The sequence below is a fragment of the Gnatocerus cornutus genome, chromosome 1 (assembly GCF_029298725.1).
Source record: "Gnatocerus cornutus isolate USDA-ARS CGAHR chromosome 1, icGnaCorn1.1, whole genome shotgun sequence".
NCBI lineage: Eukaryota > Metazoa > Arthropoda > Insecta > Coleoptera > Tenebrionidae > Gnatocerus > Gnatocerus cornutus.
In genome coordinates, this window is record NC_142233.1 from 33808121 (window position 1) to 33822511 (window position 14391).

A 14391-nucleotide genomic window follows, 5' to 3' on the forward strand; every position below is an offset into this window, starting at 1 on the left:
TCGTTTCTTATTAATGGGAACACGTTTATATAAATTCGTTTTAAGAATTTGCATGTAGTTTGAAATCCTCCCAACAATTTTATTGGTTTTTTCCGAACAACTCGAAATAGTAATTATGCAAATGTAAGTTGCAGGTTCATGTTCTTTTTAAAACAGAAAATTGAATTTGGCAGTTTTCACTGTTGGCTTCATAAATTATTCATAAATGCACAGATACCTACCTAATGTTTATTTTAGTTGAAAATACGATCACATCTGTACCGTCTGAAATTATATTTGCGTAGCCCAGATTTATGCATCGAAGCACTAATACTAATACACTGAGGCAGAAAATAATTTCGGGGTGTCATAACTCTGGGATTACGCGAGCTAGGGTTGCAAAAACCCCTCAGCATAAAAATAATACCTGAAATTATATCGCTTGTTTACAAGAACGAGTGTAAAGCTTTCTAAAGATCAAGTCAGATTTTTCAGCCGAAATTGTAACGGTATCAAATTTGCAATCTTTGGCGAAAGTGCTTGATTTCAAAATACACATAATGGAATGCTTTACTGTCTGGAAAAATGCAAGAAGAAGCCATTCTTGCCTCATTGAACGTCCTGCTTGAATGCGATATCCCTTATCCTTGCGTTTTTACCCAGGTTATTGAGTCGAGGTGAAATGTGTTTTGAAAAGGTAATTTGTCTAAGGGTTTGATTGGGGAAAAAGGTGATTAATTGACGAAGAAAAAGACGAGCGAAATGCTGGTCATGGTTTTAACGAAGAATCGGCGGTTTCAGCGCGAATAACGGCGATTTTTCTAAAGCCGATCCAATAACCCGGACACGTTCGAAAAATCTTAAATAAGTAATTCGTTATAAGAGCGAGATCAGATTTTTATCCAAGTTTAAACTTGTTTCGCCGCTCCTTAATTCCAAATCATTTTAGATTAGGAGTTCTACAGATTATCAGATCATTAATTTGAAATTCTCAGGTGGAAAGCTCTGACTTCTACGCAATAAAACAAGCCCAAAAATTTGATCAGATTCTGGGGTAAATTTGGTGGATGCGCCAGGTCCATACTACTTCTTTAGAAAAAAAAACAGAAATACTGCAAATTATTAATTCAAAATTCTAAGGTAAAAAAAGCTGACTTCCACGCAATAAAACAAGCTCAAAAATTTGATCAGATTCTGGTAAAAAATTGGTAGATGCGCCGGGACCACACTACTTCCTTAAAGAAAACAGAAATACTGCAGATTAATAATTTGAAATTCTAAGGTAAAAACTTTGACCTCCACGCAATAAAACAAGCTCAAAAATTTAATCAGATTCAGGTAAAAATTTGATGGATGCGCCGGGTCCACTACTTCCTTGAAGAAAACAGAAATACTGCACCGTTAATCTCCAGCGTTACTCGTTATCCAAGTGTCCTTAATCCTAATCGCGCTTTTTCAACCGGAATTAAGTGAACACCTCGCGAAAAGACAACAGGAAAGAAAAAAAAAACAGTGAATCCAGTGCGCCTTTTTTGCGCCGAAACGTGACATACTAAAAACCTGATAATTACAAATTGTCCTACTTTAAATATTTACTGGCCTGCTCGGTAAAAAATGCGGCTCCAGTAATTTCCGATTTTTTGTGGATGGCTCTAGTATCATCGATAAAAACAGGCATTTGCGGTTCTTTCATTTCACGGTGGCTATAATTTAACAAAACATGCAGCGCAGAGTTCAATTAATTTAGAAAGAGGCCTATTGCACGTTTCTTGCTTGAAGTGGTTGCAGTTAAACCTCAACAGTTGTTAAAGCAACAAACATGTTATCACCGTAAATATAAATTGTGGAAACAATTGTACAAAAGCACAAGCGAGGTAATTTATGTATTTAATTTCGAGTCTGAGGCGAGGAAATATTAAGACGATACTCCCAGGGACTTGCAAAGTTAAGGATACAGTATTAATGAGCTAATAACTCTCTTACACACTCATATTTATTTTTTATGGCCCCGCTTGGAAGACAATGAGATGGAAATTGAGCAACCTTTTCCTAATTTCGAGCACGTCGCTTAATTTAAATATCGACCTCTGCGAATTTAATTAGGATGCTTCAATCATTACTTAATTTTTCTGTGTGAATAAAAACGCAATTTCGTCCCTTTATTAATTCAATTTGGCGAGTAAATTACATTATGAGTGCTGCGGACTTCCAGCCGGTCCCGAATAGGGATAAGCACGAGAATTTTTTAAGAGCAGTTGTCGAAATATTGTTCGAAGATGTCGTTTTTGCGTCGAATGAAACGAAAGTGGTTTTGTGGCAGCCACCTCGGAAACTCGAGGAATGTTTTGATTTTTCTCTAGAGCAAAGTGGCGTGACTCAAGAGAAGTTATTGTTGTTCTTGAGAAATACGATCAAGTTTAGTGTGAAGACCGGACATCGGTACTTTATCAACCAGTTATTTTCAGGGTGAGTACTTCAACTTTGTCGGGAATTCCACAAACGCGCTCTAATTTAAATAGTTTCCAAGAATTTCTGCGATTTAATGTAAATAATGTCGCTTCGATATTAATTTAGTTTTCTAATTTACAGCAGCTCCGAATTCTTTCCAGAATAAAACTTGACAAAAAAATATTACAGACGTGCTTCAAAGCGCCGTAAATCCCCATTTTTTGCTTAACAGTTATCTAATTGAAAAACCCACAAATTGTTTGATAGATCAACAGGACGTGTTGATGTTAACCGTAATGTAAAAGCGGCTACAAAGTCTCGTTAGAGCGCAGTTCTTATGTTCTCAACTACATAAATTAATTGTCTATGCCGCGGTCTTAAAAGTAGTGCAGAGATTTGCTCCACTTCTTTCAGCGAAAAGAGCAAATTGCTACTTTACGATCCAGCTAGTCTCATTAAAATTTAGTGCAATACGGGAATGCGTGCACCGACAGATTGATTTACAAGCCCGAATTCCGGTGGTTTGCAGCACACGTGTGAATTTCTTGAATGCGCGGAAATTGCGTTTACTGTTAATTTTTTAGGGATCTTCAACAAGGGAAATTTAGAGCGCAGAAAAATCTGACTATTCGGGACAGATATAAATTCCAAGTCCGTTAAGTGAAAATCAATAGAAAGTGAATTGTTCATGCATGGGGGTCAGTGGAAACACAATAAAAAATAAAAAAAATGTTTCAACTATGGTGGATGCGCCGGAAAATATTTTCAAACACGCTCAACTCGAAATAAAAACTAATAATAATTGGGTAATTCACTTGGTAAAGATAGCACGTTGCGTCTAGTTCGAGGTAATAAAATATCAAAGATTTTCATTATAAATTACGCCTTGGGCGGATTGCAAAAATTAGCGAAGCAGCAACGCAAAATCTCCCACATACGATATCTGGCGCAATAAAATAACCACAAAACTTGTTAACATCTGCAACTTTTTATCCTGGTTTCTTATATTTTTATTTCTATGGCATGTTTCTAGAAGCTAGATTTTAAAAAGGTAATAAACAAAAAGAGCATTTGAACATGTTTCACTCATAAATTGTACGAACGGTTTAATAACCGCAGGGAATTAAATGTAGGTGTATCAACAAGCAGTTAACCGGTTTAGTGATAAACGAGCCGACCTCTTACATTGTAATTTTCATATTTGCAGTGATATATTTGGCGGGAATGTAATTTACACAAACTTTTTTTGATTAAAATTTGTATCTTTGTTACTTATTAAGTTGTGACAATGAAATTTAGGAAGGTTACTACTTCTAAAGTGTCCATTAACTTTGTGCCAAAGCGCAAAATTTAAGAACAAAAAAATTGAGATTTTAGAAAATAAAGTTTTAGAACGAACCAAAATTTCTAAAATTTGTCAATAAAATTCGTATTTTTCTTAGTTTTTTAAATACGACAATAAAATTTGGGGAGGTTACTACCTCTAAAGTGATCATTAACTGTGCCAAAGTGGCAAATTTTAGAACAAGAAATAGAAGTTTAGAAAATTTCATTTTAGAACGAACCAAATACTTAAATTTTTGTTAAAAAAATTCGTATTTTTGATTCATGACAATAAAAGTTGGAGAGGTTACTACTTTTGAAGTGTTCATTAAATGTGCTTAAGTGCAAAATTTTAGAACAGGAAATAGAGATTTTAGAAAAATTGGTTTGAGAACGAACCAAATATTTCCAAATTTTTGTTTTAAAATTCGTATTTTTGATAGTTTTTTAGTTACGACAATACAATTTGGAGAGCTTACTTCTTTTTAAGTGTTCATTAACTGTGCCAAAGTGCAAAATTTTAGAACAAGAAATAAAGATTTTAGAAATATTCATTTTGAAAGATCCAAATATTTCTAAATTTGTGTTAATAAAATTCGTATTTTTGTTTTTAAATCATGACAATAAAATTTAGGGAGGTTATTACTTCTTAAGGGTTCAATTATGTGTGCCAAAGTGCAAAATTTTAGAACAATAAATAGAGATTTTAGAACATTTTATTTCAGAACAAAACAAATACATATTTCCAAATATTTGTTATTAAATTTTTAGTTTAGAAAATTGAGGACTTTCGAAAAAGCCTTATTTGGAAATTTTTGCCCATATTGAAATTTTATATTTATCTAGGCTTTATAAAAAGGTGCAAGCTTTTTGACCGTGAGTGTATTATTGCGAGATTTTCCTCTTTTCTTGCGGTGAAACAAAGCTCGTTCCGTCTAATTTCCCCCGAAAACATCCCCTAACTCATTGATTCTTCAGTTTGGACCCCTACGGTTTGGCAGGACAATGGTTGACAGACGCTCTGAACGCCTCTGTATACACTTACGAAGTGGCTCCGGTTTTTACCCTGATGGAAACACACATCATAGGAGAAGTTTGCCGAATGGTGGGGCCGCAATGGGGTGACGGCTTGTTTTGTCCAGGAGGGTCGACCGCTAATGGCACAGCCATCAACTTGGCGAGATTCAACCATTGTCCGGATATTAAGGTACGATATTAAATCTAATTGTTGTTAGAGTGGCGACGAGACTCGCAGTGTTCATATAAAGTTTAGCAGTAATCCTAACACATGCAGGAAAATTTTACAGAAGTTGGGGTGTTCCGGAATGTCACGATTCGTATTATTCACGTCAGAGGAGTGTCATTATTCTATTTACAAGTTTGCGTCGTTCGTGGGAATGGGGGAAGACAATGTTGTGCTGGTTTCGACAGATGATATTGGACAAATGCTTCCCGGGGATTTGGAGGAAAAAATTGTCAAGGCGCGGGAGGATGGGGGGGTTCCCCTTATCGTCGTCGCCACGTTGGGTATTTTGTTAATTTTTCAACCATTTGACGTTACCAAAATCCAATTTGAAACCCATCAATAGTTCAGGCAAAATAAATCTGAACCTTGGAATAATTCGCATAAAGCTGATTTTTTTGTGCATGTTATTTTATTGTTCTAAACAAATTGTCAAAAGTCCCCATCGATAGGTGTGTTGCTAAAAAAGTTACGCGGTGGTAAATATCAAAGAAAACAAATATTTGCAAATATCTTGTCACGGATGACTCCAATAACAAAAACACCTAAAAATTGTACCTTATCAAATTTGCAACAAAAATAAACAATTTGTATGAATTAGGTTTAATGTGCTTTTTGATGTTGTTGCAGCAGCACTGCTAGATAAGTTTATTTGCAATAATTCAACACGTCTTTGTTGCACTTTACAGCAGTTTGTCAATTTGATTTTACCCAAATATTTATAAAATTGGCAGTATCTTGATGTAATATGCAAAATTATGGATAGATGGCGCCACCACAGATCGGCCAAAAATGTTTGCGGCCAGAAAAGACTTACTTTTAAGCCGCTTTTGAGGCCTAAAAATTACATTTCCAGTTTAAGTCGCCTAAAATAGTTATTTGTGTACCAAGGCCAAAAAGTGTTTCTTTTTTGGCCGAGCCTTTTTTTAATGGCCGAGGCGATAGCCGAGGCCAGAAAGAAGGCGAGGGCAAAATGGCACTTTTTGGCCGTGATACACACAAAATTTTTTAGGCGACATCATTAAATTTACTAGTTAATTAATTTTTACCTATGATTTATTGATTTAATCATTTATAACAACTGAATAATTGGAAATATTTATGAATCCTTTAGAAAAGTTCATATTTTTTTGTTTACATTTGCAGTTTCGGCATGTGTAGCTTCACAATTTGTATGACTTAGATTTGATGTGCTTTTTGATGTTGTTACAGCAGCACTGCTATCCATGTTCATTTTCAATAATTCAACACGTCTTTGTTGCACTTTACAGCAGTTTGCCGATTTGATTTTACCCAAATAATTATAAAATTGAGGGTAATATCGGTATCTTGATGTAATATGCAAAACTATGGATAGATGGCGCTACGATAGATCGGCCAAAAATGTTTGCGGCCGGAAAAGACTCAATTTTAGGCCGCTTTTGAAGCCTAAAAATTCCATTTTCAGTTGAAGTCGCCTAAAAAGTAATTGTTTTAATGATGGTTAAAGTTATAGTTTTAATTTTGCGTGAAAAAGTTAAGTTTTGTTTCAAAAATATGTGGTAATTGCCGCGGTTCATCTTACCTGAATCTTAGGTAAATGAGTCCAAATTGTACGATTTCAAAAAAGATATACATAAAATCCATCCTGTTCTTTTGAGGACTCTCAAAAACTAGAAGAAGTTCTTGAAGAAAATAAGTACCATGGAAAAGAATTTATAGAAGATTAATTTCATAAGTTGCTAGAAAATTTCGTGGGTTAAGTTCACTCAATACTTCCTCAATCTAAAAAAAAGCCACAAAGTTCTATGTTTCGACTGTGTGCACAAAAGAATAAAATTCTTGAAATTTTGAAAAATACTTTCATACCTCAAGAATGGTAACTATTACGAAAAATATTACGGGATCTTTTTTGTTACAAATTTGATAAGGTACAATTTTCATAATAGGAATTTTTGCCATAGGAATCACCAGTGACAAGATATTTGCAAATATTTGTTTTCTTTGACATTTACCACCGCATAACTTTTTTAGCAGCACATCTATAGATGAGGACTTTTGACTTTTTTGAAACAATAAAATAAACGCCCACACATGTGTCTATTTGGCTAGACTATCAAACTGTTAATTGTACGAATGTGCCGCGTCACTCATTTTTGCGCCTCCGAGAATGTAAAGAGCATTCTATTGAATTGATTGTATTCCATTCAACGACTGTATTCGCCGGTGTGAAATGCAGCCTCGAATTTAAATCTATAACACACATTTTATTTGATCGAGCTCGTTTTATGTATTATTCTAATAATGACTATCTATCCGCGTGACAGTTGGATTATATTTCCCCAGTCTGTTGACGTAAATCGCTTTTTGAATTGTTAGCACAATTTGCTAACAAAATTACGAGCTTGTAGAAAATAAATACAATTTTAACAGAAATTACGGAACAACAACATTGAAAAACTTTGAAAGTTTTAACTAGCACATTTGAAATCAGCCGACCTTGCATGTATCCGTAATTTGATGATCCAATTATGAGTTACAAATTCATAAGTTTTAATTGGTTGGCTCGACAAATCATCCCATCAATAGTCAAAGCCCGTAAAATCCTAATCTAAGCCCGTTCGTTGCAGGAACAACCGTTCGGGGCGCTTTTGATCCAGTCAATGAGATTGCAGAAATTTGCAAAAAATTCCACGTATGGCTACACATCGACGCTGCGTGGGGTGGAGGTCTGATTTTCTCGCAGAAACACAGGGCGAAACTTAATGGAATAGAAAGGGCGAATTCGATCGTCATTAACCCTCATAAACTTCTGGCTGTACCCCAACAATGCTCCTTGCTCCTGGTGAAAAACAAAGAAATTCTCCGCCAGTGCCATGCGAGAAACGCTGAATACCTCTTCCAGAAGGATAAATATTATGACAGATCTTACGATCACGGAGACAAATATCTACAATGTGGGAGGAAATGCGACGTGTTCAAGTTCTGGTTTATGTGGAAAGCGAAGGTAGCTTTTTAATTTTTGTCGGAACATGGGCGAACTTTAACTTGCGGTTGTTTAGACCACTGCTTCTAATTGCTTTTCTTGTCGGGAAATTACGAAGCAGTAATGGTACACGAAATTACCCCCAACAAAGTAAACTATTTTAAAATAATTAATTGCAACGTGGGAGTCGGTTTTCCTGCTATGAACACGAATAAGGGAAGGATCGGCAAACTTAGAAAAAAGTGCAAACAAATCTTTTGATCTATTTTCCGCGGTAATATCTTCAAAACATTCAACGCCTAACAGCTATTAGTTTATTATACCAGAGCAATGAAAAGGGGATTTAATTCAAAGCTCGCAGCATGAAAGCAATTTATTTTGTTCTTCCAATGAGTTTATCCGGATAACGGAAATATATTACACGCAGTATTTTATTTTTATAATTAGTAAATCAAACTGTATGCAATTGTTTTGATTTAAACCTCATGCAGATCAGCCAGGAATTCAATGATATTGTTAATTTTGAATTTTAAATTAAATTCTGTCGCAATGATTTTCGGTGGCATTTTGTGGAACATATTAGCAATTATAATGGAGGCAATGGAAATTTGTTGCAGTTGCCACACGAATTTTATTAATTTTGTTTATGGGTTTTGTCTGCAATTTCTCGGAGAATTTCGTTTTTTGATTTGTTTGGATTTTACGACTTCCTTGTCCCAGAAAAGAGGTCAATTTGAAGCATTTTTTTGTATTTTTCGAATTCGTAAAAAAATCATTTATTTAGCAGGACACTAAACTGTTAAAAATGGAGTATACCATACCAAATAGACCACTTTTGATCCCGACCCGTTACGATTTGGCTGAAAGTTATTTGTCTTTTCGAGGTGTTCATTAAGTGTGCCAAAGTGCAACATTTTATAATAAGAAATAAAGATTTTAAAACATATCTTTTTAAGACAAACCAAATATTTCCAAATGTTTAATATTAAAATTCGTATTTTTGTTAATTTTTAAGTTATGATAATAAAATTTAGGGAGGTTACTAGTTTTAAGGTGTTTATTAAGTGTGCCAAAGTTCAAAATTTTAGAACAAGAAATGGAGATTTTAGAAAATTTCATTTTAGATCGAACCAAATATTTCTAAATTTTTATTATTAAAATTCGTATTTTTGTTAGTTTTTTAGTCATGACAATGAAATTTAGGGAGCTTACTACATTTAAAGTGTTCGTTAACTGTGCCAAAGTACAAAATTTTAGAACAAGAAATGTAAATTTTGGAAAATTTATTTTAGGACGAACCAAATATTTCTAAATTTTTGTTATTAAAATTTTTAGTTTATAAAATTGAAGACTTTCGAAAAAACATTATTTAGAAATTTTCGTCTAGTTGAATGCCGAAGTACAATTATGCTCATATTAAAATTTTAATAATGTTCATGGTTTTATAAAGGGGTGCAAGATTTTTGACCGTGAGTGTATTATTGAGAGATTTTTCCCTTTTTTCCAATGAACCAAAAAAACCCGGTTCTCAAATTTTTGTTCCCAAGCAAAAAAAGTTTTTCAAAAAAATGGTTATTACATTTTCACCTAGGTATAAGTGTTTCTGAAATTAACTTATTGGGACGTTATTTATTTTCAAAATTTTTGTTTTGAATTGTACTTTTCAGAAAAAAAACAAAAAAATGTTGAGATAATAAATTCAATAAAATTTTCGAGAAATGAATTTTTGAGAAAAACCCTATATTTTCTCGAAGTTCGTCATTTTTTTAATTTTTTTTTAGATTAAGTAGAAAAATTTGAAAAAAATACCGAAAACTGTTTCTCAAAGGTTAGAAAAAGCTAAAATTTTTTCAACCAAATCAAAAAGGGTCGGGGTCCAAACTGGTCGATTTGATATGGAATAATTACCTCAAATATATTTTAATAAATTCTCTTCATAACATCTCTGTGAAATAAAAATATATTTAGATAAAGAACAAAATAGAGAACAGGGAGGAGTCTGTTGTAAATTACATTCCGCTTGGTTAAGAAACAAAATACAAATTTTTCAGTCCATGCAAATCGAAAGTCGATCAAACTTTATTTACTTTTTTCAACTTTTAACTCAGTAAAATCTCAAAAAAAAATTGAAGAGACTAATTTTTATCAATCAAACCTAAATTTAAATTTCTTCCAAAGCGTTCACGTTTCCGCCAAACCGAGCTTCTAAACCACACTTTCGACCACCAAAATAATATAAATATAAATGAGCTCTTCTCGCACTCTCTAACCACACACTTCGATTTTCGATTTCCCGTCGTTTAGACGAGAAGTTACGCACCTAACAGGGGTCAAACCAAAGATTAGAAAAGATCTTTAGTGTTTGCTATTGGCAATAATTTTTCGCAAAATTTCACGCAGAATCCAAAACTGTGCTGCAAATTTCCATACGTCCACAAATAGCGGAATTAGGAGCGATTGTAGCTAAACATTTCTGGTTCAAACGATCTATTTGGATCGACATCAATTTGTAGAGCAATCTTGAGGAATTAATGCTCATTTTACGCAGAATTTCACGCGCAATCCAAAATCGTCATACGATGAAAAACTGTGATCTCATTGAAACAAAACAACTCAGTTCCACCCTGCATTTACGAAAAAACCCCCCGACCGCCTCCCCCATCATAAAAATCAACGGGGTGTGGCAACATTTCATTCCTGTCGTGTTTTAGGGCTCTTCCGGATTCGCGAATCACATCGACACCTTAATGGATTTGGCCGAGTATTTCGAGGAACAGATCCGCAGAAGACACGATTTTCTGTTAGTTTCGCCCCGGCAGTACATGAATGTTTGCTTTTGGTATTTACCGCGATACCTGCAAGGAAAACAGAACGTCTTGGATTATAGCACACAACTTCACAAGGTACGAGCGCCATAAATCTCCGCGTAAATTATAACACATAATTTAGTGGTCTCGTAACAGCTTGGGATCAACGCTTCATTTCACAAATTCATTGTGTGTAGTAGTTTAGATTACTACGTTATGTTACTCGAAGGACCGAAAGACACATTACGACGATAAATAGTTGTCGAGTTTCGCGCTTCAAACAAATTTTCAAGCGACATCTATGGGTTGGATTGTAACATCGTAATGTTGATTCTCGTCAACAGGTGGCGCCACAGATCAAAGCAGTAATGGTAAAGCATGGATCTGTAATGATGGGGTACCAGCCGCTGAAAAACCTGCCGAATTTCTTCAGGTTCGTCTCGCAGAACTCGGTTTTGACAAAGAAGGACGTGATTTATATTCTTGACCTTATTTCTGAGATTGGTTCGGCTATTTTCAAGTAATCAATTGAGGATTGCGGGGGAGTCCCAGAGATGGCGCCACATATTCGCAACTTCGGTAATTACAGAACACGCACGCGACTTTAAATTGAGAGAAATTTTAGAAAGCAAGAATAGTTGATTGATTGTTAGTATTATTGGTAATTACGTTATTAAATTTTCCCCAGCGATTATAAATGCAATGCTATAATTGAATATTTTAATCGGTTGCTGTGTTTAATTAAGTTCACAATATTGCTTGTCTTACAAATTATACATGCAATCTTAATTATTTTTCAAAGTAGCACGATATTGCACTTTCTTTAGACCGTCGTCTTAGAAGATTTCACACAAAGACATTAAACTAGGTATATTGCTCAATAAAACTTATCATGCATGTATTCAAGTCTTTATATTGCTTCGAGTCCTCAAACTACTTGGCACCAGCGTGGAATCGTTCCGCCGCTACAAAATTTTTGAGAAGCTCTAAACGGAGAAATTACAGTCTTGCACGTAAGTGGTCTCTGATTACAGTCTGGCCGAAAAATTGGGATTACCTTGATGAGTTTTTAATTTCAATAAAAGGAGCCGTAGGGGGAATAAAACACAAGTGAAATATAACTTTATTTAAACGAACTTTGGAGTTACAAATTTTTCTATAGATGCTCTTTGTCTCTTGATGAGCATCAAAACTTCTCCACGACGTAGTTAAGTGGTCGTATTTCACGTGTAGATAGAAGCAAGCACATCTAAACTCGCCTATTAAATTCGCTTGCATGCAGAAATAAATCATTATTAGTTTTTTGTGTAATAACTTCCACTTTGGTAGCTATATAGTTTCAAAAGTTAGCTAATAAAATTATAATGGGAAAATTTATCATTTATAACTTGATCAGTATGAAGTAATATTTTTATACGGAGAAAAGAAAATATTTTATTACATAAGAAAAACAGTGCTTTCAATTGCTGACATGAAAATACAAGAACTTAAATAATAAAACTTAGCCAATAAAATTGGTTTATAGGCTATAAATTTTCAGTCGTAAAAGCTTTAAATGTAGGTAGGTCTGTGAGTTGATAGCATATCTCAGGCATCAAGGTAAGTATCTTTACTTGTTTTAATTTAAAGTAGCAGCTTTTATGGATTTCATATAAAACTATTTGAACCTCCTTACCCAGCGATTTTCATCCCTCTTCTTCCAGCTACAGATACCATCTTAAGGCGGTACTAAAACACACACGCACGTCATTGTTTCCAGTAAAACAACAAAAAAGAATACGAAGTGCCAACATTAGAACACCATTAGGAAATCGAGAGAAATAAATAACCGGAGAGTTACACCACGTAAATTCTGAACGTCTCATACACTTCGCTGTAGATTAAATCTCGCGTTTCGCACAAGTGATGAGGTCTAAGAATAAAACTAGATTCTTAAGTGGGTGCTAAGAATGCTTTATCTTAGATTCCGGAATTTCAATTTAAGACTGAAACATAGAAAAAGTCCAAGAAAAAACCAACAAAATGTGAAAATCTAAAATTATCTAAGAGAATCTGAAGAGCTACGAGAACTTAAAAATGTAGGAAGAAGCATCAGAATGAAAGAATACAAAAATGCAAGAATAATAGCGTTAAACATAATAAGAATCTGAGAATCCAAGAGTCTAAGCAAATCTAAGAAACTGGCAAAATCTGAGAAAATCCAAGCCTTTTAAGCAATTTAACTAGGTGGCCCTCGGAATTTTGTGGATCTCGCTTTTCCGTGACGTTGGATATTAATTTGCCATTGCATATATATTATACTATAAAAAAAGCTAAATCCACGAAAAAAGCGAAATCCACAGAACTCCGAGAGCACCTAATTTATTGTATTTTGTCATTTAACATTTAGCAAAGAAAGTTTTAAATAACTTCATATTTTGTGTTTTTCAATTTTTGAAATGAAATGAATGAAAATAAGAATAAAAAGTTTAAAAGAAAATAAATTAAAAACCAACGGGCTTTGCTCTTTAATATTGAACTAAGTGGAAAATTCATAATTCAGACAAGCTGCGTCTTTCATGGTTTGTAAATTGTAAATTTTATTGTCACTAAAAGAAGAAAAAATATAATATAAGGTGTAGGCTCTCAATTGGGCACCACGTTATAGCAAGAAAAAAAAGAGAATCTGGAAAAATCCGAGAAAATCTAAGCCTTTTAGGCAATTTAATCCAAGAAAATCTGAAAGATCAAAAAGCAGGCTGTCAAATTAAGATGTTAATTAAGCTGTTTTCACTTTCAACATTCCTATTTTGCTTCAGATCAAAATAATTGCAGACTTAAGAGTACTTCAAATCAATAAAATCAATGCGAAATTCGTCGTTCTACCCCCTTATTTTCAATATTTTTTACTTCCAAAATTCATTGTTTTTATAAAAATTTCTCTGACGAAGAAGACACGTCGATTTTCCCCATTTCAAACTCCAACTTTTGGGTCAAGGAAAGTATCACTTTCCGCGGTGAATAACGTCTGCTTATCTGCTCATAACCGCATAATTTTTCCCTCACAATTTGAATTTATAGCCTGAACTGAGTCTGACTGCGAATGCAGCAACTGAAGCAAATAATTGAATTAAATTGCTACTCTTTTCCACACCACCCGAGGGGTAGAGCAAAGGCGCGTTTTTTTTAAGTGGTGTCCCCATTAGGCCTAGTCCACACATTTGTATGCCTGATTTTACCTCACTCCTGGTTACATTGTAATTAAGACCCGGAGGATGCACGAACCAGTCTAAGTACATGGCAACACGCGAAGAGGATGAGATAACAGTTTTGGCGGCGATGACACCGCGAAATTTGAACCGCACGCGCTAAGTTTGTAGTTTAAAGCAAAGAGAAGAGTGTTTAATTACTTTTGGAGGAAAAATTAAAAATGTGGGGATACGCACCTGAATTTTGGGGTCCACGGTTAGTCCAGTTTCAAAAATGAGAAAAAAAATTGGCCATAATTTCTAATATGCGAAAAAGATGAGTGACTTAATGTGTAAAACAATTGACATAAAATATAAAAAAAATACGTTTTGTTTCTATGTAATACCAGATCTTCTGTATTACACAAATTTACCGACCCTTATAAAATTTATATGCGA

At 34.3% G+C, this 14391-nt stretch overlaps 1 protein-coding gene across 1 annotated transcript; it reads left to right on the plus strand.

The window, feature by feature from the left end:
- Positions 1–2167: 2167 nt before the first annotated feature.
- Positions 2168–13090, plus strand: LOC148181985 (cysteine sulfinic acid decarboxylase-like). The gene is made up of 6 exons (XM_088037172.1): positions 2168–2445; positions 4729–4957; positions 5058–5277; positions 7603–7979; positions 10670–10861; positions 11110–13090. The coding sequence occupies exons 1-6, from the start codon at positions 2171–2173 to the stop codon at positions 11287–11289; spliced, it is 1473 nt and encodes a 490-aa protein (XP_087893298.1). The 5' UTR covers positions 2168–2170; the 3' UTR covers positions 11290–13090.
- Positions 13091–14391: the final 1301 nt, after the last annotated feature.